Source organism: Echinococcus granulosus (assembly GCF_000524195.1).
Source record: "Echinococcus granulosus chromosome Unknown EG_S00021, whole genome shotgun sequence".
NCBI classification, from domain to species: domain Eukaryota; kingdom Metazoa; phylum Platyhelminthes; class Cestoda; order Cyclophyllidea; family Taeniidae; genus Echinococcus; species Echinococcus granulosus.
In genome coordinates, this window is record NW_020170401.1 from 1,054,626 (window position 1) to 1,080,049 (window position 25,424).

The following is a 25,424-nucleotide window of genomic DNA, read 5'->3' on the forward strand; positions in this document are numbered from 1 at the left end:
CACTTTTCCTTTGATTCAGTAGGTGAGCGAAAATGCACACCCAAGAGCCACAAAAGGGTGGCAGACGCTGTTTTTTCTAATCAGGCCTAGAGATAAACGGTTAAGCAATTCAGACTTGCCATCAAAAGGACAAAAATCGCGGTAACCCTCACAAGAAAATGGGTGCTCCTGCATCTAACAATATGATGGATATGCATTAAAGTGTTATCTTCAAATTGACAAGCGCCACGTCTGGATAGCCAAACAATAGTTAGTAACGATAATAGCAACACGATCTTCATACTTATAACAAAATTACCTATAATCTGTTTACTTTGAACAAACTTACCAAAAATAGAAGTGGATATATACAGGAAGCCAATGAATAAATTCCCACTCTCACAGCTCTCGAAGAGCATTTTAGACCCAGGTCAACAAAAACAGCTACACCAATTTTATTATAAATGAGGCAATCCCCTATCAAAGCCCATGGCATTGTTGTCGATATAGCTTTAAAGACTACCGCTTTTAAATCGTAATTCTAACCGGACACGTGTATTGCTTCATGCGCCTAGAGTAGAACTACAGCAAAACCTGTCATCAAAAGTTGGAGATATTAGTCGGCATTTGGACCAAGCCAGCATAAAGTTTAGGTGTAACTTCATGCATTTCTATACATGAATGACTTGAAACACATAATTCATACCTTCAAGGTCCAATTTTAACACGATTGGTACAAACCCAGATTTCATCAACAGCACCTAACGGTAGTAGTGGGGCCTTGTGATCCAACATCCTGGTCCAAGCACTGCCTGATTACACTCATCTCAGGTAAGGACGAAATTGCTGCCAACATTGGACACTACTCATTTAAAGGAAAAATTAAACGAGGTATCGGGCATATCTTGAAGGGAACTGGGGTGAATATTACGACTCCTTTATAAGAAATTTAAGGCAGCATGGGTAATGAAGAGAACTGCGTGAGTGCCTAGAGAATGGGGTGATTACAGCCTAATGGAAGCGCCCGTCTTTTTGAAATGTATTGACTGGCTTGCTGATAAGTCCATGAAGAATATGAACGTGGAAAATCTAAACCAAATTAAGAAACAAGGATGTGAATAAAGATGGATGGACACAGATAATTAGTTTGGGCATTGGTATTAGAAAATATAATGGCTCCAAGCTACACTCACCAATTGCCAAACTCATCAAGTACAAACAGATATTTAATGCAAGCCAGAACAAAATCATGAGAGTTGGACGCTGTTTTGCGTACATCTATGATTCGGTGAGATGAAAATAAAGGGTGAAAAGAGAAAAAAAAGTCATGACAATTTATTCAAAATCCAAATTTCAAGGATGCTAGCTTGGGATCCACTTTTGTTCTAGAGTCATACCTGCCGCAAAGTTAGTGAAGAATAGTAATACGTAATCCAGGTTTCTGATGACTGGATTACAAACATTAGTAGCGTCTTTCAGGTCGTTGATAGATCGCTAAGGGGCAAAATGCCACAGGGATTTGGATGACCTTTTAGTCCACTTTAAAAAGCGATTTTTCGCAAGGTGTTCTAACACACGAAAGGCAAAACTCATGAAATACACCACTGGAAAAGCCAATGATGCTTTGGGACCGAAACTGCATGGAAAGAGATGTGCTAGCTTTTAAAAGGAATAGAAAGAACTTGTACCTTCTATGATAAGGGGGTTGAGGTTGCTAGCATGAGGAACATAAGCAAGGAAAATGAAGCACATTTTAAAGTAAATGGAGTGGAGATACCCCCAGTCTAACTCCAACCCATGCTGATATTACGTGTTATACCCTGAAAGTCAATTTTCGTGCAATCTATAGCACCCAGAAAGAGAAGATAAGCAAATTTTAAAGCAGGAATTGAGGTATGAGGCGCAGTTTTTAACAGAGGTTGATTTCGTCTTGGAAACTTTAAATTCCATTTCTTGAAATCCAACTACTTAGTGCTAAAATTGTAAAAAAAATTGGCCAATTTTAAGAAAATTTGGGATAAATAAATAGTCATAATGAGTATTATCTCTTTTTTCCATCGGATGCACAAAAAAAGTGTGGGTAAATTCCTATGAAAAACGTGACAACCTTCGGTGCATTCAAAGCGTCCATTTTCTGAGAATCACTGGTCCACTTACTAGCAGGCCAATTAGGTTTATAATCTTGAAGAAGTAAGACGAATGAGTTAAGCCTTAAAGGCAACAGTGGCGAGAACACTTTCACAAATACGATGGTCGCTTATTGCAATATTGTTGAAGATATAGCAAAAAAGTAAAATTGTTATTTGAATGCAAAGTCAAAAAAATGCGGGGGTTTTCACAGACAATAGGGCAGTCTCTTATAAAAAGCGAAAAAAAAGATTGCAGATCTTTCATGCCTAACCACAAAGCAGTTGAAACGAGGTCAGAGTAACTGGAGCAGAAAGTAGACACCATTGTAGCCTTTGCCGTTCAAGGCTACGTATGTATGAGGGGAGAAATGCTCTAACCGCCACAGATTGAATTTGCACCCAGAGAGTAAGACTTCGTGTGCCAATTGGGGCACTATTATTTCTTCTTTCCAGATCTACCGAATACGCGTCTTAAATAAAACTGGATAAAATTGTACAGGACAATCCTACGGCCTTATGTGTAAGTTAGTCGTTTTTCCCTCGTATAATACATTCGTGGCTACTTATTTGAGCGCTCCTTTTAAGACTTAAAAAGGGGTAAACGAAGGGAGCATTCAGGTACATTTTGGGGTTGCTGATACACCAATTATAAAACATAAAAATTATTATTATTACTATAGTGCTTGAAATTTTCAGTGATAATGCGATCTCTTACCTCAAGTAGTGTTAAGATTGTAGACACTCTCCGAGGCTAAAGGTAATGAACAGCACTTTGGAGACAATTAGGCAGTCTTTTATCTCATCTCGAAAGCGTTCTTTAAGGCTTGTGATCCAAATATTACCAAATTGATTCAAAACATAAAAAGAGCAATTTCAGCAGTTTAAAGGAAGTTCCACTATAAATAACAGTGAATAGCATTGCCCTTGTTCGTAGTCATCAACCTAGGATGATGCAACTGTGGCTACAGTTACAAGCAACGACTTCCTAAAAAATACGTCCGCCAGCTAAGTTCCAACTGCATGGTAAAAATAAGCGACAAAGGTTTGGGCTATTTTAAGGCAGAACGAGGAGGTATGTATAGATTAAAGTTTATCCGAAATGAGAATTACTATCTGGAGCACCTGTTTTCGATTTATGAGGAAATAAATTCAAGCAGCATTCAAATCGACTCCATGCATCAACTTTTCACTGACTTATTTCCAAACTCATGAAAAAAAAGGAAAAATCGGCATCTTTTAAAACATCTGGGGTATGAGAAGAGGCAATTGAAGGATTTGAGAATAAAGTTAACACTAGGACGTGATTGTAGCTACCAACGTCACATATCGGCCAAGTCCTAATTTTCTTAATTGAGCCCAAGAACACAAATATGTGACACGTATTCTTCATTATAACAACTAAATTTCCTCAGCTTTTAAGCAGCGAGTAGGTCAACCAGTGGTCAATCTTCTCCCTAGAATCCTTGTGTGCACCCATGAGGGATATGCATGGAGAAATATGTAAGAAATTTTGAGGACGTGCCTCGAGGGTGTGCCGCTTGGCAGGGTTGAGATGGAGCATTTTGCGCAGCAGAGCCTCGCAGTCGGTAGACATGTAAAATGGTACGCGGTACTTGCCAGTGAGCACACGCTCGCGTAGCTCCCGCAGGTTCTGCCCGTCAAAAGGCAGGGCTCCGGATACCAGCGTGTAGAGGATTACGCCCAACGACCACACGTCCACTTCTGGGCCGTCGTACTTCCGACCCTATATGGGGATGGTAGAAACGTGTAAATTTTGGGCATAATGGGTGAAAGCATTACTTCTCCTTGGTAATTGAGCCTTTCTTTCGGGCAAAAAAGCCTAAAAAATCTAGAAGCAGGGAAAGTAAAATTGCATCCCACAATAGTATCCAAATATTTTACTGACCAAAGAAACACGATTAGTGAGACGCCTTTTAAATCGAAGGACATAAAGCACCCGAGGTTATATATATCAAACAAATAACAAAATTATCTTAAAAGAAAACGAATGGATGGAAAAGAATGCAATCTCGAAGCACAAGCAAATAAACCTAACTTAAGTTTTAAAAATGAAAAGAGTTCCCCATTTGTGACCTAGAACTGGTCTTTCGCCATGCTATTCCATGGGCTGTGATAGTTCAATCTAATTAACAGTAGTAGAATCACTCAAAAATTGGCTTAATAGTATTTTATGATCCAAAGTGCACTCGGGAACACAGGAGGACTCAATTGCAAACGAATACAAGGGGGGAATTCTTCAGCTTGTCGACGTACCAGACTTCGACTTTGACAGATGCCTGTAATCGTTCTATCAAGATTAAAATACCTTGTGACTCGAGAGAGGCAGATGCACGCACACTTGGATAGAGTGTTGGAGGCATGTGAGTGCAAACTTCTACCTCTTCTGACACGTCGTGCAAAAGTGAGGAGGCGATAAAGGGGAAAACGCATCACAAAGATGGCAATGCAACAAGACAACGTTATGATTGTCCATCAAGGCGCCGCAATTTCGGTTTCCTTCAGGATATCTTGACGTTATGCTCATGTCAACGGTTCCCCAATCTTTCTCTACGTTACTAATGTATCGCATTCCAAATTGCTATGCATTATAACGACTTCAGAGAAGCCTTAGGCCGTTACAGCAGCATGTACAATCCTTGAGGTAATCGGTTTAAGCAATACTACTACATACTCATAATGCCTGGGTGGATAAGCTCGTCTAAAATGCGAATGCTAACCGAAGAGCCGGCTACTTGGTCTTGCATTAGGTGGGTGAAGGACTAAACAGTACTTGAGAGACAGGATTGCACTGCTCCACACAGCAAAATTACTCCTATCACGGAGCTGTAAGTTTAAAATTCAACAATAGACCCCCTCTTCACCCAAACCCGCGAAGTGATTGAACACTAAGCCACGTCTACTTAACTACAAAAGAAACGCTGATAAAGTAGAGGACATACAGACATCAGGTTTGGAAAAGCCACTGTGATAATTTCAAACATAAACCAACACAACAGATCATACAATAGTGCGTTTGCGGTGTGCGGCGGCCACAGTCAACGAAAGGTATAGAAAGGCGCGTGAATAAATAATAGCGACCCAGGAATGTGAAAAAAGTGAACACGGTTACCCTGCACCCCAATCACCTTGGTGGTAGGTGATTGGTAATGATAGGGACAAAAAAGCACGAAAATTCCAGTGAAAACGCACTGACTTGTACCTTTGCCTATGAAGTAAGGTAGTACCAGTAATTTCGACAGTAGTTTCCCAAAAAATCAACATTTGCAAATAGTAAAACCAGGTCAGATAGCCGCGAAATAGGCTAAAGACCCCAATCCAAGGGTGTAAAGTAGTGAGCGGAGGTGCATAAACAGCCTGGGTGAGAAAGTCTGGCAATAAACCAAGTGATTTGGAATGAAAAATGAATCAGCATGGATAATCTTGAACGAAATTGGACTGTAGTCAGGAAAAATTAGTTCCATGCTATGAAAATCATCCATACTAAAAATCCGAGAGCGCTTTAGAGGTTTGAAATAGCAAGAGTACGGTTGAGCCATAAATAAGGAAAATATATGTATATATATATCCAAAGAAATTCTAGCGATCTACACAGACAAATCACAGCATTGGGACTGGTAAGTCGAATCATCAAATGGCCAATGAATGAAAGAGGAAGGCAAGTAACGAAGTTCGTAGAGCGTGATCTGAACCCAAAACAGATATAAACGCACGCAAGCAGAAGATAAGGTAATCAACAAAGAAAGCATTTGCAAATGAAAAAAGGTCCCAATATGACACGGTGCGAAAAAGAGACAGGCCAGGTCTGAACGCAAAAACGGAGATGCAATGGGTTTTTCGTGGGTTGTTGTTGCCGGAAACAGTTGACAATAAGCACCCTATCTAACCCTATTCCTCTTCGCATCCAAATCAAATGAACTCTCGCAGCCCAGCAGACCTAAATGCCTTTCATGCTAGCTCATCTCACTCGTGAACATGAGCGCACACACGACGATTGTTGCAATACCAGGTGTTGGAAGAAAATGCGACTGACTGATCCACGCACGCACCCAACGTCATTGGGAGACATTCCATGCCAATCAAAAAACGTGAAATGACGCAAGAGAACGTATATGATGCACAGAGTATCACATCACGCAGTGTGAACGTGCAGTAAACACAGTAAATCCCCCGAGCTCTACAATTTAAAGGCAGTGAAGACACGCGGATAGCTAACCTCAAAAAGTTCGGGAGCAGCGTAGGGTGGGCTGCCACAGAAAGTGTCCAACTTCTTGTCCGAGCTGAACTCATTGGAGAAGCCAAAGTCTGCAATCTTAACATTCATCTGAGCGTCCAGGAGCAAGTTCTCTGCCTTCAGATCACGATGGACGACCTTCTTTTGATGACAATACTGAACCGCAGAGACGATTTGTCGAAATTTGGCCCGTGCCTCCCGTTCTGCCATTTTACCATGGGTTACGAGGAAATCAAACACTTCACCTGCAAAAAAGGCATTCCATCGGTCTGTGACAAGTTATCGATTTTGACGAACTTAAATCAAATTCACTTGTTCTTACCTGGCGATTCTCAGCTTATAAAAGTTTTAAATCTCGCTCTTCTGCTTTTCTCATGCCTCCTACTGTTTTGTTGTTGGCCATAACCGATACGTTATTTGCTATTAACTCCGATGAGATCAAACCATATCTATTGCGCCGCGATATCCCCTGCTTTGTGGCACTTTCTTCTCATTTCTCGCTATTCTTTATGAGCGTTTCCGATCGCCTATCCACTTTCAGTGGGTACTCGGTGGTTGAATGACTATTAGTCTCGGGACGCGTCGCTCATAGTTCTCATAGTTACGCGCCGTCAAGCTGAAACTCAAGTGTTTCCCTGATTGAAGAGTTAAGAAACTACTGGCGTAAATAGCATAGTTAGCACTCTATGCCGTTGGCATGGAGACCGATTTGCAGGAGATCAGCAAGACCCACAATGAGAAACATCGTTGGGCTATGCGGTTTCCCTTTTGTGTTAAGAGCTGGCCTCAGCGACTCCTGAGACAACATTCCCCAATAACAATATCCAGAAGTACATTAGACATGGGTAGCTTAAGTTAGTCAGATCCGGCTTTTGACTAACTGCATTATCCCTCCCATTTACGTGAAATGGTTATACCCGGGCAAGAGTAAGCTAATAGTACCGTCGCCGGATATTGGCGTTTGTCGCTGTCTCAATTCCCGTGATTATGTTAGATTGATCAAATGGGCAAGCAAAATAAGCTTTCTAACGGGGAGGGGGCCAGGAAAACAGGAGCGCACTGAATGCGGGGAAGCGCAGCCTATCCACGTGAAGCAATATGCACGTCCATATAGGATAAACAGAAGGCTATTTAAAATATAAATGTAAAATAACTCCCAAATGGAATTGGTGATATTAATGATGAAATTTTTAAAGAGAATTTCAGGGGTCGCTAGTGACCTTTCAGGGTTTTAGCAGTAGTGTAGGAGAAATTACAACCCATTTCCATTTCAGCTAGTGAGTGCGGTTTTAGGTCCAAATCCACGTCTGGAAGCGCAAAATAGATCAGTTCAGCAAATGCGAAAGGGTTCAAATGGCCCACCTTGGAGCACATAGACACGCCATCTGGACTTTGAAGTGGGCTATGAACGCATTTCACTGGACTGCTTGGGGTCATTTTGGACATCCGAAAAAATTAAGGAAGCGAGCGCTTCCGAGGTGTGTGATAATTCTGATTCTTACCCTACGGTAAAAGTGAGTAGATTTCCCACAATTGCGAAGTTAGCCAGGACTGGGGATAGATGGCACAAAACCACTCAGTGCCAGTACGTGAACAAGTTGATCGATCAAGTGGAAAGAGCCGAGTTGCCTTGTTTACCTAGCTGTGCCTTTTGTGTGGTGATAGAGACGAGTTGCCTGATAAGAGAGGATCAGGCCCTATTGATCTACACGGGAGGCGTTGTGAGGAATGACATGATGCTTCGTGGTGAAGTGCAAAAACAGCTGTCAGAAACCAAACACAAACAGCAATGCAATCACTACCAAAACTTTCTGGTAACATAACGACCCCATTTTAGGACTTGAATACTGTAACAGAGTACCAGTTGCACATGCAGGAAGAATGAAGAAAAAAACAGATTAAATGCTAACGATACCGTCCATGAGGAAAAGAGAACTGACACAATCAAGGGAAGTCAAAATTGGTGTAAGTGAAAATAATAAATAATGAGGACTCACCACCACTAGCATACTCCATAACGAGGTATAGAATTTTCTCGTTGGCAATAATCTCAAAGAGTTTGACGATATTCGGATGGTCAAGCATCTTCATGACTCGCACCTCGCGAAAGAGCTTCTGCCTACTGGAGGGAGAGAGCTGCGTCTTGTCAATAATCTTAATGGCCACCTCCTTGCCCGTGATCACGTGGCAGGCCAGTTTCACCTTGGCAAAATTGCCTTTCCCAATGGTGCGAATGAACTTGTACTTGCCGATCTGGGGCTGGTCACCAGTGCCGATGGTAGAGATCTGGGGTGGGATGCTGGCGGTGGCAGATGCGCCGGTGGAACGGGGGGCGAAGGAGTCGCTGGCAGCACGGCTAGCGGAGGAGCGCGAATGACCCGAGGACGAAACTGTACCATTGGCATAGCGGCTGCTGGTGGTGGTGGTGGCGGTACTGGCGGCGGATGAGTCCACAGTTGTGGCAGGTGGTGCAGCGGGAGACTGAGAGGAGTTTGATGTGACCGTTGTCACTACTGTCTCCGGCTCAGGCTTGAGTAAAACATACATTTTCTGATGAGACAAAGTTTAAAAGAACAATGATGATGCACAGTGTGAGTATAGAGGGAAGGCGAAGTAAAGAACATTGAGATAGTTAAACTAGAAAGGATTGAGATAGAAATCCTTACGGTGTTTGAAAAATTTTCATTCATAGGAGGTAGAGCCATTCCTGCTGACATCACAGCGTTTTATGGGACGAAAAATAAGATGAAAACGACGATTGAATGGAATCCGGGCAGGGCAGAGATCAAAGAAGCACCCTCATTCGATCGAACAACGTCTAACCTTATAATGGTATAGCAAAAGGTCAAAAACATGGCTGCTGAGAACTATTGTTGATGTAAATATGAGCATAATAAGAGGCGAGGAAAAAGAGACATGCCAAAATTTAGGAAAAAAGGTAATGACGTGAAGCTACCAAAATTCGAGATACTGCAATATCACCGGGTGCAGAGAAAATTGGCGACCTCTTATTTGTGCAAAATACTTGTAACAAAATGAATGAACGAACCGGTCGTAACCGATATTAAAAATACGTATGGAATCTTGTAAAGTAGCCGATTAGAAGGAGGGAACGGATAAAGACGACAATCATGATGTCTTATAAGTCGAGACAAGCGACTTCATCTTCATGGGGCAGAAGGTCGAATTATGACAGGAGCATATGATAAGTACGCACCAAGTATAAAAAATCAAAGGTAATGGGACTACAAAATCCTCTCGAGCAATCACGATCCAGGAGAAAGGGGTTTTCCAAAATACAAAGACACTTACGAACCAAAGTAGCGTAAGACAAAAGGGTAATGGTTTAAAGTAGTAACCATTTTACCACCTTCTTCAAATGCTATGAACCAAAAATCCTTGGAATACACGCAAGACAAAGTAATTTTTACGAAAAATGTGAAAATAAGCATCACGTGTATCCCAGCTAGGGAGGAGAAAAAAGTGGCCATTAATAAAACATAATAAAATGCAACCTAGTTAGGTGCAAAGTAGGATAACAAGACTCGCCTCGTAAATACCAATAAACAGTCAAAATAGCATACAAGCAACGAACCAGGGATGCTAATTTAGGGCGCTAAAACAGTGCCGACATGATAGTCAATTCAAACGCTTGCCTCCAATGCCTATTTTTTTATTGTTTTTAAGTTGTTATAAGGTTCGTTAATAAAATAAGCATATACATTTTAGTGTTGTTTTTATTGCGCATGCTCTGTTGTGTACTTTATAAACTTTCGGGGTGGCTGCGTTTTACTGGTTATTCTGTTTTGTCTGTGAGCCTTGATGATTATTGGCCTAGGTTTTTACCATGCTATTTTTGATAATTATGGTCTTGGGTGTTCCAAAGTTGATGTAGTTTTCTATAGGATCCCTTTTGTTTCACTGACATAACTGTGTCGAAATTCGTGACGGTGTTGACTCAGTCCTCAATCCTACATCTTTGGAAGATTATTGACAGTTTCCTGTTGTTAAATGAGTTTGGCGTCATTTTTGTTATTTGCATCAGTTACGTCATGTTATCCTTTTCGGTGCATAGATGACTGTCAAAGTTCATCTCTGTTTCCTACTCCAAAGACGTCGGACTGCACTGATAGCATATTATCGCCTAGTAAGCTATAAGGCTACCTTAAACATTCCCGTTTTCCCCTTTCCGATTGGACTCAGTGGGAAAACTAGTCAGATACGCCAAGGTTTGGTAGTTATTGCTTTAATTCAAAAGACCTAATTATTGGAAATGTGTCGATGACAGATGCAGATTTCATTCTTCACGATGGCCCTCCTTATGCAAATGGTCCTATCCACTTCGGGCACGCGCTAAATAAGGTAAAAGAGACTTCTGTATCATTGCTTTTTAGATCCTCAAGGACTTTGTGGCTAGGTATCAGAAATTAAATGGAAAATCTGTCTCTTTCATTCCCGGTTGGGACTGTCATGGGCTACCCATCGAGTTGATATCTGTCGGACACAATCTGTCATTGCCTCCCACGGAAGTTAGAAGAGCTTGTAAGTTCATTACGAATTTTTACCTCCTCTAGCTCTACAACGTGCCATCCTGTCTATGACTGATCAGCTGGCCGCATTTAAAGAGCTAAACGTTCTCGCTGATTGGAATCGACTGTATTCCACCCTGGATCCATCCTACCAAGCAACCGTGATACGTGCATTTCATGACCTCTACGTGAATGGTTTCATTGTACGTGAACACAAGCCAGTGTATTGGTCGAGAACTACCCGGTTTGTGACTGCTTTTTTCCTTTACGCGTCGCTTTAGATCTGCCATCTCCGACTCTGAACTCGAGTATAACTCTGAACATGAGAGCCCTTCTCTGTACTTTCTTGTGGAATTGTTGATGCAACCTGCATGGATCCCAAGTAAGTGTGGATCCGGTTAAGCAATCCTCCTCCCCCTTCTTAGCTCGGTATCGCAGATACCCCACCGATGTTGTCGTTTGGACCACCACTCCGTGGACAATTGTGGCCAATGAAGCGATCATTTTCAGTCCTTCAGAAGAGTAAATTGCGCACGAGTAGACTATTTTGTCCTCTTAAGATATTCTGTTCTTCTGGACAGGGCGACCGAGAGAAATTTGATTGTGGCAAGCCACTTTGTGCCCTTGCTGTACAAACTACTCGATCGTGCTCCGAGTCGATTTGAGCTTATTAAATCCTTACGAGGTGGTAGGTCGTCCATTTTTAGCTAATAAATTTGTTCTACCCCAGTAATGATGCTTATTTCTTAAAGGCTGCATGCAACTACCGTCTTCCTCTGTGTCTTTCTGACCCTCAATTACATCTCTTGACTACTGTGTAGACCTGGCCATATTGTTGATCTTGGTCCTATTCGTTACTCGTTTATTAATCTAAGGGTAAAGCTTAGTAATCACCCTTTTACGAGCCAAAGGTTAGATCATCTCCGGTTTCTTTTTCAGATAAAAACCGACTTCTTGAATGATTTCCAAATTAAATTATTTTTACTATGTTTATCGAGTCCCTATAAAGTGAATAACTTAATTGGACAAAAATTATAAACGTTTCTGCCTTCCTGTTACTTCTTCCGTATACTTGTAAAGTTATCTTTTTCATCTTTGCAGAATTTTCCTCTAGGACATCTTAACTAGTATTCTTTATCGGTATTCTGGGATTCCAAGTATCGAAGGACCTCAGCCCGTCTCTTGCTCCCTTTTTCCCTGCTTCAGATAGTAATAGAACCGTATGTTTCATCGGCACATCATAGGCTGTAGACGTCATATGACATATTTTGATAACAAGGTGCTGTTGATCGGGTAATATGCAATTTATTCGTGGGTGTCGTTTGCATTGTATTCTGTTGGGACATGCCTTTAACACCCTTAGTGCCGTAGTTTTGTGTGTTGCGAAGGCAAAAAGCGCCACTCCCAAGAAAAACATGTCAGCCACGTGTGCTAGTTTCGCTAAAAACTTCCCAGTCTGCAATGTCTTAACTGCTCCATTCCTGTTGAAAAGCTCATCAATGTCAAACTGGTTGAAGTAGGGATTCATCGCACGAGTTACGTGTCAATCACGCATGCCACGGTATGCCTATTTTCAAAACCGAGTTTTGTGGCATTTACTGATGTAATGTATCAATATGGTAAAAAACACTAGTTGGGGAACTTCACGGCAGTTTTTTTTATTTTCGAGTTTTTCATTCAAAGTGTTTGATTTCATTGCTGTTCACAGGACGTACTTTTCCCGATTGCATGTTGTGGTTGAACTGCTGGCCCATGGCGTCATGGCGATGACATTATTAGCATTGTAAAGGGCTGGTGTTGTTTGGCAAACTATCTCACTAATGTCGGGTATTTTGTGATGCAGGAGCCATTGCTGAAGCCGTAATAAGTCGTACCAATTGGACAGGCGATTCATTGTCTAAGTGCATAAAGGAGTTTCTGGACTAGTAGCTTAGACGTCAAAATGTGCGGTGGCCGAGCTGCGTATGACTGGATTGTTTTTCTTTCATTTCTTTTTTACCCCTTAGAATGCTTCGAAAACTACGCATACGAGCCTCCCCTTAGTCGACAACGGGTTCACCACCCTCACGACTACCGTTGGCGCCACTGCTACCGTCTCATGCCGGGCGAATTCGTGGAGCACGACAAGGGCACAGGTTTTGTACACTGTGCACCGGCCCACGGCAAGGAGGACTTCGATTTTGCTCGGCGCCACAGTCTCCCTCTCGTAGGTGTCATTGTTGCTAACATAATTGGTCATGAAACGTTAAAATTGCTCAATATAAGCAGGGTAATTCTTGGTTTCCTTGTTATCTGTGCCCATTGCATCATGACCTTCTTTTTCCTGTAGACCTCTGCAAGCGCCCTGTTTTGTTCGAATGCAAAGGTTCGGTTTTCATTGTACGTCAGATAAGAAGCTGGATCGCCTGTCTATTGATAATCAATTTCCACCTTAAAATAAGCTAACAATTTCCAGAGGTAGACTTGAATTGACTGGCGTCGAGGTCTAATAGTGGGAGGCTGTTGGCGACGAAGTCTTGATGATGATGGATATTCGGTCTATAATAGGGGAGATTTGCTTTTCCACCTGGGACAAGAGGCTTCGCATCTATTAATCGCACAGTTGAAGCATAAACGACCGCTAATGTGGTTATTACCGTCATAACAACTGCTTAGGCTAGAGGGCTTATATACTCCACGAAATAATCCTACGTCTAGACTTGGTTGCTCATCTGCTGGTGAATATCATGTGCATTTTCAAGTCTGGGCCACTGCGGTCCGAGTACCGAGGCTCGTGAGATCGATATACGGTCGAGCCAGCGCAGTCTTTGTCCCTCTGTCCCAAGCAATCCTGTCATTCGCTTCACGACAAGCTCTCTCATCATGAGCGGGGGTGGTTAGCCACTTGCTGTTGTTAATTTGCAAGATCTCTTAGGATTGTAAATGATGGCCCGACGGGGTATAGCGAAGTGGAGTCCACTGCTCCTCCATACTTCTAGGTTGTTAACTGGAAACACTTGATTCGGATTTGAAGGAGTTTGTTCGATTGTATCTCAGGGAAGAAGTAGGTTTGGCAATGACCATGTCAAATAGATGGTATCCCTTCATTGCCTCTATCTAGTTTAGTGCATTATTTGTCAGACTTTTTACATAAAAATAAACTGTCTAACTTTATGTTCTCCGTGTTTTGGCATCCTCTAGCGAGCATTGGTGGACGCGGAGACGAAATTCACGCGGGAGGCTGGTGCTGATTTGGCCGGACTGTTTGTACAGGACGAGGGCAACTCGGCAGGTATGTTTGACGCTGAACTTCTGTTTCCCTTCCCTTTCTAAATTTGACCTGGCTTCTGCTGTCTGTTTTTTTGAATTTTCGACAGTATCAGCGATCTTTAGTTTTTTTACTGCCCTGTCGGAACAGATGAGTAGTGGGTAGGTATTATCTTATGACTCTCTGGAGCCTCATTAAAATTCCATGGGGATGAACACACATCTCTAATGATACCTTATGCACCACACCTTGCTCTTGCCTGACCACCGAGTTTGTCACCAGTCTAAAAAACACATGTAGTCCCTTTTTTTATGCTCAAGTCCATCGTCACAAATATATGACGTGCTTGTTATCAATTTCGAATAACTGGTTTAAGCAAATGGCGTCACAAACTGGATCTTGGTTTGATGATATGATCGTATCTTCCTGGTTTTTAAAGAGTTGAACCGGTTAAACAAAATTACTGATGGTTGTTGTTCCATTAGATCATTGAGATATTTGGTCTATGATGGTGGTGGCGTGTTAAAATTGTTTACTAAAATCTAATCTGGCCTCTTCGGTGTAGGTAATGCAATTTACGGTGATGCGTTAATGGGTAAGCTTATTCAAGGAGGACTGGCCGTCCCTGTTTTGGTCTCCTGCCCTGGTTTTTCTCCAGTTACTGTCTCCAATTGTCGCTCTCATGATTCACTGTCTCTCTCTCCCCTTTGCAGTGATAAATCGCCTAGGCGATCGAGTTCTTGCTCTGGGCACCATTCAACACAGCTACCCTTATGAATGGCGCACCAAGCAACCGGTCATTACTCGCCTCTCTAAACAGTGGTTCATTAACACGGACAAGCTAGAGGGTCCCGCTAAGGTGGGCGTTTTTTGTTTTCTTAAGCAGAATTTAAAGATGGTCTCCTTACTGAATAATCGAGCTTTATCACCCCTGGCATCTCTATTCCTCCCTTCTTTCTGTGACACCAATGTAGAGGCACGATTTATTGTTATTGTACCGAGGGGCTGGAAGGCCTTATCACGGCCTTCTAGCGATGCCGTCAGGATGGAAGTACAATCTGAGAGGACTGTGAACCCCACGTATTTGTAATACGCATTAAAATAAATATGAAGTCATTACATCACAATGCAGGGAGGTTATGAAGAAGTCATGTATTCACCACGTGAAAGGGTTGAAAGACTAGTTGCATAGGCGATCTGAGCATTGTCCCATGTCAGTTATGTGGAGGCTAAATTGTGGGAAGCCTAAAAGATCCGCATAATATGGCATAAAATCAAAATTTTTTTTTCATACTCATCTGCAGATAGCCTACGCCGACGTGGACGTCTTTCCCCCCGAACGCAAATCCATGATGCAGGCTTTCATTGAGAAGCGTCCCTTCTGGTGTATTTCACGTCAACGTAACTGGGGCGTGCCAATTCCTGCCCTTTTCCACAAGCATCACCACAATCGTGTCCTTGTTGATGGGTAAGACTCCACCCATTTCGCCAATTTGCCTCCTTTTAGAGACTTCATCGAAGCTGTAGCAGAGCGTGTTTCAAAGGAGGGCAGCGAGTTCTGGTGGGACTCAGCGATATCAAACTCACAGCTTATTCCACCTGGATGCTTGGAAAAGGTGAGTTCCCTTTCTCTCTCATGCGTTGATGCCATGTGGACGTGTATAGGCTTTGAAAGTGCGTTTTAACTTCGTGCGTATTTGAGACTTGACTCGATCCCCTCTTGATTTTCTCAGTTATACAAGTGCTTAGTTGTCAGTGAATCAGTCTTACGCTTTTCGTTTGCAATTGTTGTATGTTAATTTGTTAAATTACGGTTGGGTGAAGTCTGGGTCCTTTTTAAAACACAACTGACCAAGTGGAATGAATGTAGAAAGTTAGAAACGTTTTCACTCTTCGCATTGATGGTGATGTGCCATATTGTGTTGATGCGCCTACTCAAGTTTTGCTCAGTCCATTTAGTCCTCTCCACAAGTGAATCAAGTGAAAGAGATGACTTGAGGTCACGATTGTGAGCTAGTGAACGCCGACTTATTCAGTCAAGCTATTTGTGATTTATCAGCAACATCAGTTGTCATTGTTTCAGCTCTATCAGGCTCATATTTTATATTTTTATGCACGTTTATTTGAGCTTTTTAAATTGCCCTCAACTAGGCCTCCGCGATGGCTATTTAGTCTTGCTAGCAACATCCGACCTACCGGTTTTTCGGCTTCTATGTACTTCCTTTGCAGTGTTACTGATTCCACTTGCGTTAAAGGCTTTAATGTAGTGCAGTAGCTCAAAGCGCTTTAATGAACCATTCTGTAGTTCCGAAACTTCTACACCTGGTAATAGAGGTGTGAGGGCAGGAGGAGGGTGAGGAGACTGATGGGCTATGTGGCATGAACAGAGAGCTTTGTGCTACTGTACCACGAGTGACTGAAGATATCCACGCAGTGCCCCGTGTATTCATCATCCGACTACAAAAGGATGGTGCCTGCAGTTCATCGACCCTGTTGGCCGGTCTGAATCAGTTGATTTGCAAGACGGGGCTCAGATCGAATTGAAAATACTGGTTGTAGTGACTACACCATATCCATAAAAGCCGCTAAAATACGTAGCTTTTGTTGCGATTTCGCTCATTTTGTACTACTGATCATGAATATCTGTACCTAGCCCTTGGCAAGTGCTGGCCTGAATTTAAAATATAATCGCTCAAGCATAATTTCATTTGCACTGCTGTGACTCTTTCCCCTCTAGTGGAACCTCACTCCTTGTGCTGCTGATACCGAGTTGATTCGAGGAACGGACATTTTTGATGTGTGGTTCGAATCGGGTCTCTCGTGGCTGGCTGTGTTACCGAAGGATCGTTAGTGCATCGTTTCGCTCTTTCACATCCCTGTTGTGCAACTGTGGAGGTGGTTGAAAAGCTCTCTTTCAATAATTAGGTGTTGCCGATGTCTGCGTGGAGGGTTTGGATCAGTTTCGAGGATGGTTCTCCTCTTCCCTTCTCCTCTCCGTGGCGCTGACTAAAAGAGCTCCTTTCAAGTAAGTTGATTTGCCATCGTAGTAACATCATTTAATGATGATGTTATTTACTGCACATTGCTGCGTTTTGCTGGCATTTCTGTGTCAACTTTTTTGGCATTCATCAATGCGGCCTCTACCTTTGATGTGAAAATCAGAAGCCATTTCTTTTAAATTTACGATTAAGTTAGGGTGCGGATCCCTAATTTCCTCGGAAATATCCTCAAGGGCCGTATCATTTCTTGCCTTAAGGCGTCAATTTAGAAGAGCAAAAAACTTGGCGCAGTTTTCGGTGTAGCCTATCTCAATGCCTTTTATCTTGTAGAGGACTGTAAAATACGTACGATTTTTTGTGTGCCTTAAAGGGAACTACCCTTTCGTTTCACGCTCCTCCTCCTCTTCCCTCTCTCTCAATTGCAGAAGTCTGGTGGTGCACGGCTTTACAGCGGACTCGGAGGGTCGGAAGATGTCCAAGTCCCTGGGCAATGTGCTCTCGCCGCAGGAGGTGCTTAGTGCAACCGGCGGGTGCACCGACGTGCTGCGGCGGTGGGCCGCGGCCTCCAGTCTCGGCACGCGCTCCACCGTCAGCACTAGTTCCTTCAACGCGCACACTGTGGCCTATAAGAAGGTTAGGCATGTCCCCCTTTTTCTTGTTTTTACGTCAGTTCTCATTGTGAGCTGTATTGGCTGCTTTACTGCCAGTGACTTGATCGGGTCTTATTCGTACTCGTCGGAGCATCTGTTGCTATTGTCTTTGCCATTCGCTCTACACTTTACCAATGGTGGAACTGAATTTGTCTTCTCATAAATTCCTTTACACTTACGTTCTTGAAACAGTCGAAGTAGCCTTCCATAAACTGAAAGTTTGTGAATCTGAAGTGTGGCTTGTACTGGGGCATCGTGAGGTCAAAATTGTCCCTTTTCTTCCTCCTTCCTACAGCTGCGCAATATGTTTCGTTTTATGTTGGGCAATGTGCATGACCTCGTGGCAGCAGAAGGCCGTGTAACATCGCCACTGTTAACGGGCTCTTCATCGACATTAGCTACCACAGAGACACTTTCTCTGCTTGACAAGTGGTGTCTCTGTCTGGTCGGAAACTTCTGTGTCAACTGTTTTGAGGTCTACTACCCACAACACCGCTATGAAGGCCTTATTGCGGATTGCGACCAGCTGGTCTCTCGCATCTCTACCACGTACTTTAATGCCGTGAAGGATATGTGAGTTGCCTCGTCTCCGTTTGAGCTATTTAAGTAAGCTTTTGATAAAACTTTTGTCTCATTTTCAATCGTTTTCTTGTTATAAAATGGCTTCATTATTACAGATTCCCCATTGTTTGTTCTATTTAATTTTCCCTTGTCCCTGCTCTGACGCCGTGGAGGGCTTGTTTGCTCTGGTTTCACGGAAATCCTTTACGAAATTCGTGTAGTATTTTAAATAAGTGCATGTTTTTTTCAGTGATCGTTTTTGCAATCTTTAGTAGTATTAAATGATGGAAGAGGCTCCTGGTCTCCATAGTATCTTATTGAGGATAATTCTGATGGTGTATTCGCTATTTCAAGTTAGGTTGTATTGTCATTTCTGGGTGGTAACTAAGGTCTCTCTATTGAGTTCTTCAGTAGTAATCCGGCTTAATTTCATCTCCATTGTTTAACCGACGTTAGCACTGATCCATCATGATTTGAGCCCTTTGGATTTTCTTTGAATGCAAACTCGTACCCCTATGTATATCCGCTTTCGAATCTCATTGCTTAGCGCCTATTTCAAATCAGGAGATGTAATTCATAGTCTCGCTGTTCTAGGCATTGTAGTTAATTCATTGCTCGATTTTCGTTTTCGCCAACTTCAATGATGTGAATCTGACGTGACTCCTCCTGCCTTGATTGGCGGTCAGGTTTTGTTTTGCGGAAATAAGGCCCTTGAATTCCATTTCATTTAAAATATTCTCTTCTTCACCTTTGAGGATGTATGGACTTTCTGCTCTTTAGTTAACTTCTGCTAACGCCCACTATTCCATTTGGGTCCTAATGTTTGACATTTTTAAACGAGTATTTATAAGTTGAACTCTGCTAGCGGACTCAACTGTATCCTCTTTATCACTTTTCCCCTAATCATCTACTCAGGTACATCTTCCTTTGAGCTTCTTGTTTTTTAAAACTGTTTAACACCACGGTAGGGCATAATATAATGCATTGTCTTATTTTAGAAGGGTCACTTTTACTTCTAAACGATTGCATCAGCAAAGCACTACTCATTACTACCTGCACTCTCTCATTACAGACTCTACTGCGACGCCTCAGACAGTGCTGATCGCAGAGCCGTCCAACATACCTTTATTCTCATTACCAAGGTCCTCCGCTACTGTCTCGGCCCTATCCTACCCGATCTCATGGAAGAGGTGGATGCCGCTCTCGGTGTTTCCTCCAATACCATCACTGGGGTAGCACAGCTACTTCTCCCAGCGGCGGTCGAGTGGTCGCGTGACTTTGCTCACTTGCCAGTGGCAGTGGCGCGGGCCTGTGCTCTCCGACAGGCCATTGCCGCCAGACAACGCACCGAAGTTGATGGTGAAGGAGCTCAACTCTGGCCTGGGCCTGCTGAAAACCCTCTCGCTCGATTGCACATTATCTTAGATGAGAACGGGACCGGCGACAAGGGATTTGAGGATCTAAAGGTGACTGTTTGATCCTCCCATGCGCCATTGTTAAAATTTTGTAATTCCGGGGCGTCGGCATGCAGGAATCAAATTTTTGCTACCCTCTCTTTTCTTCCCGTTGCTACATTGATTTAAATGATGTACAGTTTGAAATAAGAGGAAGATGTAGACATCAGTTCTAATGAAACATGGTATTTGGTGATTTGTGATCTCCTGCAACCCCTCATTGCCTAACAGTATTTATGTAGCAATGTGAATTTGTCCTTTAATCGTTGCTTAAAAGATTGTGTGATCCATCGATGCCTCTCTCCCCCATCTGCAGTGTCTCAATGAAGACGTGGACGCAGGGTACAAGTCGGTGCTGTGTAAAATCCTGCGGTGTGCTTCGGTGCGCTTCGGTAGCACATCAGAACGCGCCAACTGCATCGAGCTGTGTCTGGACGACGTGCATGAGGTGGTGAATGGCGAGAAAGTGGAGCTGGACCCGGAGGTTGATTTGCGTCGCTTCACCTGTCTCCTACGCGTGGCGCATGACTCCACCCAATGTCCGCGCTGCCGTCGCTATTGTTCGATCAATAAAGCGCTGTGCGCTCGATGCGCACCGCTGGTGTTGGGCCTGCAACGGGCGTCGCATTGAGGATTATGTGTAGAGCTATGTAAAGATAGATATTTCATACATCGTGATTGCTTAGTGGTGTATTCGAGGAGGGGATAGAGATGTGAAAGCTATCCAAGAGGATAAACGCGGTTTTGGAATCGGTGGAGGAGCAATAACGGGAAGGGGTGCTGGGGCGCGGGTTGGGTCTGGTAGCCCAAGTGAAGTGTTTCGGGTTGCCGATACTCGCTTAAGCTGGCATTGGCCTGTGGCCGTATAGTAGACGTAGATGGAGCTACGACTAGTTTACTTGGGAGATACAGGGCTTGAAGGAGATTAAAGATTGTTGCGTTAGTTCGCTTTTCCACTAGCGCAAGAAGTCAACAAAGGCAGTCAGGGAAAACCTAATCCTCAATCAATGATATGAAACAATGGTTCTTTTAAAATTCCGAGAGTTTGTGGCTGATTGCATAAATTCAAGACTAGCGTAACTTTAACTCATTGACTATTGCCTACACCTCCTCGCATATTGCAGTTTAAGCTTTTTGGAGTAATTATAACTATATTTTGGCATCTTAAAGCAGCTTGAAATTGACATGCGTACGATTCGTTTGTTTATATTGCTTGTTAAATTGACCGCAAGTTGTCAATTCCTTTGGAAAATGGATGGGAGTGGGCGGTACTCGCGTTCGTGGAAGTGCCAAATCTCTGTTGGAGAACTTTACAGATGGATATTAGCTAAACTGTCAGACAAAGATATTAAACGTGCTCTTCACAAGTACAGAGACCTCATGCCTCGTCAATCTGACTGGAACCGTAAACTTACTCAGGCAACCAATATTCCCGAGTTGGGTTTCCGCTACCTCTATCGCTGTGGACAAATAGATGAAACTAACCACCGGACAATGCAGAAAATGCTTAAGTACATCGACCGTCAGGATGTTTTGCCCTACTTCGACACAATTTTATATAATACGAATAATGCTAATTGTTCCATAGAAGAACTGCAAAAATGTATTTTCTTTTTCTATTTCTGTTATATTTGATCTTTAGCGTTGCTTGATAGAGTTGATGTTTTTCTAAAGTCTTCCACTGCACTTACTGAGGATGAGGTCCACCCTGATCTACCATACGATATTCATCAGTGTCAACCTCTTGTGGATCGCAGACTGACCAGGTAATTTTGTTACCTAGCATATTATTTCGTCTGCAATTTGAAATTTTATAGAGATTATTTATGCCCAGATTCTGTATGAAGCACTTCATCAGTATTTTCGGTAATGGGTGAGCGTAGTCTTCTGACTGCGCATACTTTCTCATATCACTTATGTTCTGGTAGTGTTGTGTAACTAGAGACGACCTTGGTGTAGTTTTGACATTTATGCTATTTTAACCTGGCAGTTTCTATTTATTTTTGACCATTATTTGGTTTGATTTTTTTTCTTTGCATTCTTCAGCTAGTTAGTTGTCCGCAAGTAATGTTCGAATAAATTGAGTCTTTGGCAAATGTCTCACGTAAACTGCTGTCTCATTGGCCGAAAGTTTATACGACTTATCACTGGGCCCCAGTGCCTTAAAATTGGCGTGTGGAGTTTAAGGGATGGGCATTGTTGGGCTAGTCTTTCGCTCATCGGTGTTTAACTACCCATGTCCACATTGTTCTGTCTAATGGATGAACTATTCTCATTACTTGCCCACTCATCCGCAGACTTTAAACCTGGCCACGTGATGAATTGCGTTAATCTTGTTTTGTCGTCGTGATATGCTCATGTTCTGTTCTATTTTATTTCTTCCAGGTGCACATGATTATTTACTGTAAACAGATGATTAACTGTGAGTTATTTTAATGACATAGATCGCTGAGTAAACGAAAATCTTCTGAGGGGCCCCTGCAATGCGTAACTATGGCGAAGCGTCCTCGTCGCAGCTCTATATCTCTTCTGTCCTCATCCTCAGGCGAGATTCCAGGGACCTCTTCAAGTTCTTCATCCTTAGATAAGTCTCTGATGCACGATCTGGTCAAGAGCTGTTGTGGCCAGGTGCACTCGGCCATAATGGCTTACACTCTAGCTGGTCCATCCATGCAAACGATTCTCAATGCCTCTCTTGTCAGCATGCTCGCTGTTCTCCACTTCACCCTCTCTCAGTCCTTTGGTTCAGCCAACCAGCCAAATACCTTATCTATCGCCTCAACCTCCCCTTACGCCATCCCGGTGCTCACCACCAATACAAACCAACTCCTAGCCCCCAACGCCACCGCTGTGCTCCACGCCCCCGGTGCTCTCTCTCACTCCCGTCTCCTCGCTGCAATGCCTCATCTAGTCTCCATGGTGCGGCTGCACATGTCCTCCTTCGCCTACCCCCTCCGCATTCCTCAAAGCCTTCGGCCTGCTGCGGAGCCACCCGCTCCTCAGTTGCCTTTGCATCATCCCACTCTCACGGTATCTCAGAGCGGTGACCTCTTCCAGCGTCGGATCCTGCTCACTGGGGGAGTAGGTATCACGGCCTCGGCGAATGATTCGTGCATCCACTGCTACTGTCGCATCCGACTTCGTATTAAAATTGATATCGGTGCCTCACGGGACGCGCTGGTGAGTTGTCGTCAATTTTTGTGCCAGGGTGATTCACGCGAGTGTCTATTGTTTTTCGTCTTTTCCCCGTAGAGCCTGATTCACGTGGATCGACCTGACCCCTTCACCCGTCAGGTCGACATGTTCTTGCAGGCCTCCAACCTCCTTCGCTCCCGCTGTCCTAATGAGTATATCTGCAGCCTACGATTCAACCGACTCCATCATCTGGAGGCCTTCTGGCATGATTATACAACTGGTGTGCTTAGAAGAGTAAGTGTTAATTTACAGCGCTTTGACTCATTCTTGATGAAGAAAAGGTTATTATCAACGCTCCGAGGCCCGGGAGTCTATTGGCTTTAACAGGGAACTACGACCGATTGAAGAGTCCGTGTATGTGTGATTAATAACGTATTTGTGCGAAATTAGATTTACTACCTGCAATCATTCTCTTGAGCCACGCGTCTGGCGCCTATCATGTTCACATCTCGACCATAACGAGGCTTCATGTTATTTAAGATTAACCGCGAAACAGGGAATATGGTGATATGGCGAGTTTGTATCGTGGTGTGAATGCTACCTATTAGTGACAGCATGCAGCTGGAATTCCGGAGTACTACTTCCTCTGTAAGACAAATTGATTCATGCTTCTCAGGGCTAGAAGACACTCTTAAATGATCATATCCTGTTTGCCGATTGTTTTACGTAGTATACTAAGGAAGGGGATATCATGTTGCGGCTTCGATTCTCTGGATGAAGTCTTGGGATCTATGAGTTACATTATTCTAAACTGTATGTTCACGTATACCCTTCAAATGTTGAATGTCCTAGCTTCCAAGGCACAATGTATTCCCTTGGCCTCAATAGCTTAAAAGCGAAGTGACGACAAGACATACGTCGAACCACGTGTTCATCACGTTCAACTCGCATATGTACATCCAAACAGCAGATGTGGTATGAAGCAGGGTGAACTCGACACGGCAATAATGAGCTGAGCAGGAGGATTGATTAGAAATTGGAATAGAGAAGAGACAATTGCACAAAATGCATGGAAATTACTAGCAATAATTTACAGATTGGGTCTCTTGGATGTTTGCAGCACTACTCGGGAGTTGCTGGCTTGGTTGGTGTCAGCCAAGGTCTCAGTTTTGACACACTGAAGGTCATTTAATTCGCATATTTTCGAGAATACATTTGTTTAAGAGGAGGACTAAGGAGTAACGTGAGACTTGTCAATGTTTGGTATCAGTCACCTAGTTGCGCATTGTCTGAAACAGGCTGTGTTCAGTGTCTAAGGTTTAATGTATTTCTACTTCTCGCAGGTACTATGGTTGTTGTATCTTTTGATGCTTACTTACGCCGTAGCTTGCAGTCGTGTGCATACGAGAATGTGTGCGAGTGAAGTAGTGCGATTTGTAGGTGAGATCTGGTCCAGTCGTGTTCACATTGCTGGATTTAAAATGCGCGTCTCTCACTGGTATGTCTATCAAATACCTCCATTTAGCCATGTCTCACTCCAAAATTATAGAGTTGTACTTTCCAGGGCATTATCAAAGTTCGGTTCTTCTGGTAGACTAGTGATGTACATTTCAATCCCCACATATTTAGTCAAATGACATCCAGGTTTCCGAACCAGCAGTGAGTTTGGCGTACGAATTAATTGGGACGCTTTTTATTCTGGCCAGATAATCATGGCAAATCTGCTGCATCCAGAAACTCATAGTCTAGTGGGTTTGGGTTCTTGGGCATTGAGTGACGACAGCCCTATCCCGAGCAGCACAACAGACGCCACGGAAAGGTCTAATAGACGTGGAGATGCGGGATCGTCGTCTTCACGCCAATCGCGTCGAGTCCGGGTTTCACGTAGTCGCTCTTCGTCCTCACGAGCATCGGAGGCGGAAATGGGGGATTCAGCCGTCCCTGCATCAGTACCATCAGCGTTGGCTATGTCGCAGCACGCACCACTGGAGTCGCTTCGACGGGCACTCCTGTCAGTGCGTCGTCATTTATTCCACCTCTCCATTGTGGAGCCACAATCGGCCGTGCCACTACAACAACCGGGCCAGCAGCATCAGGATCCACCACCGCCACCAGCACATCCACAGCACCAACAGCCTGTCCTCCCCGCCGGTGATTTTGATCTCTTCCTCTTTGTGTCTCGCCGTGAGTACGAAAACTCGCGGCTCCTGTTGATGCGAAATGAGCGAACCATTCCTAGCCTTTGCCGGCTTGTGGCTGCTTCCCAGTTCATGCCCTCCCCCTCGGCTACAGCGACAGCCGCGGCTGCTCCTGTTTCATCCCCCTCTGACAGATCCCCTCAGGGCCACCCATCTTCTCCTTAATTTTACTCTCTGTGTGAGTGTTTTTTTTGAATCTTTTTTTATTTGAATACAATTGATGTTTAAATTTACGCTGCTTTTTAAAATCCAAATCTTCTTTTTGAAGTTTTGCCCCCCCCCCCTCCCGTT

At 43.5% G+C, this 25,424-nt stretch overlaps 3 protein-coding genes across 3 annotated transcripts in view; 2 read left to right on the forward strand and 1 right to left on the reverse strand. All coding sequences in view use genetic code 11, as the record gives it.

The window, feature by feature from the left end:
* Positions 1 to 9,722, reverse strand: part of EGR_03857 (MAP/microtubule affinity-regulating kinase 3) — a gene marked incomplete at both ends in the record, with an annotated part of 32,990 nt that extends 23,268 nt beyond the window's left edge. Inside the window, 7 exon segments of the mRNA XM_024493106.1 lie at positions 721 to 775; positions 3,545 to 3,852; positions 4,383 to 4,416; positions 6,308 to 6,605; positions 8,358 to 8,613; positions 8,628 to 8,841; positions 9,673 to 9,722. Of these exon segments, the coding sequence (XP_024352567.1) occupies positions 721 to 775; positions 3,545 to 3,852; positions 4,383 to 4,416; positions 6,308 to 6,605; positions 8,358 to 8,613; positions 8,628 to 8,841; positions 9,673 to 9,722 (1,215 nt within the window).
* A 384-nt stretch (positions 9,723 to 10,106) lies between these two features.
* EGR_03858 (Isoleucyl-tRNA synthetase) lies at positions 10,107 to 20,431 on the forward strand (the record flags this gene model as incomplete). The annotated part of the gene is made up of 19 exons (XM_024493107.1): positions 10,107 to 10,172; positions 10,436 to 10,589; positions 10,619 to 10,722; positions 10,755 to 10,902; positions 10,935 to 11,133; positions 11,171 to 11,271; positions 11,315 to 11,411; positions 11,450 to 11,577; positions 12,896 to 13,095; positions 14,070 to 14,160; positions 14,850 to 14,995; positions 15,441 to 15,604; positions 15,644 to 15,752; positions 16,874 to 16,982; positions 17,062 to 17,161; positions 17,561 to 17,768; positions 18,081 to 18,358; positions 19,419 to 19,812; positions 20,117 to 20,431. The coding sequence occupies 19 exons, from the start codon at positions 10,107 to 10,109 to the stop codon at positions 20,429 to 20,431; spliced, it is 3,111 nt and encodes a 1,036-aa protein (XP_024352568.1).
* A 620-nt stretch (positions 20,432 to 21,051) lies between these two features.
* EGR_03859 (DNA-binding death effector domain-containing protein) lies at positions 21,052 to 25,298 on the forward strand (the record flags this gene model as incomplete). Its single annotated transcript, XM_024493108.1, has 5 exons — positions 21,052 to 21,403; positions 21,443 to 21,566; positions 22,245 to 22,980; positions 23,053 to 23,229; positions 24,642 to 25,298. The coding sequence occupies 5 exons, from the start codon at positions 21,052 to 21,054 to the stop codon at positions 25,296 to 25,298; spliced, it is 2,046 nt and encodes a 681-aa protein (XP_024352569.1).
* Positions 25,299 to 25,424: the final 126 nt, after the last annotated feature.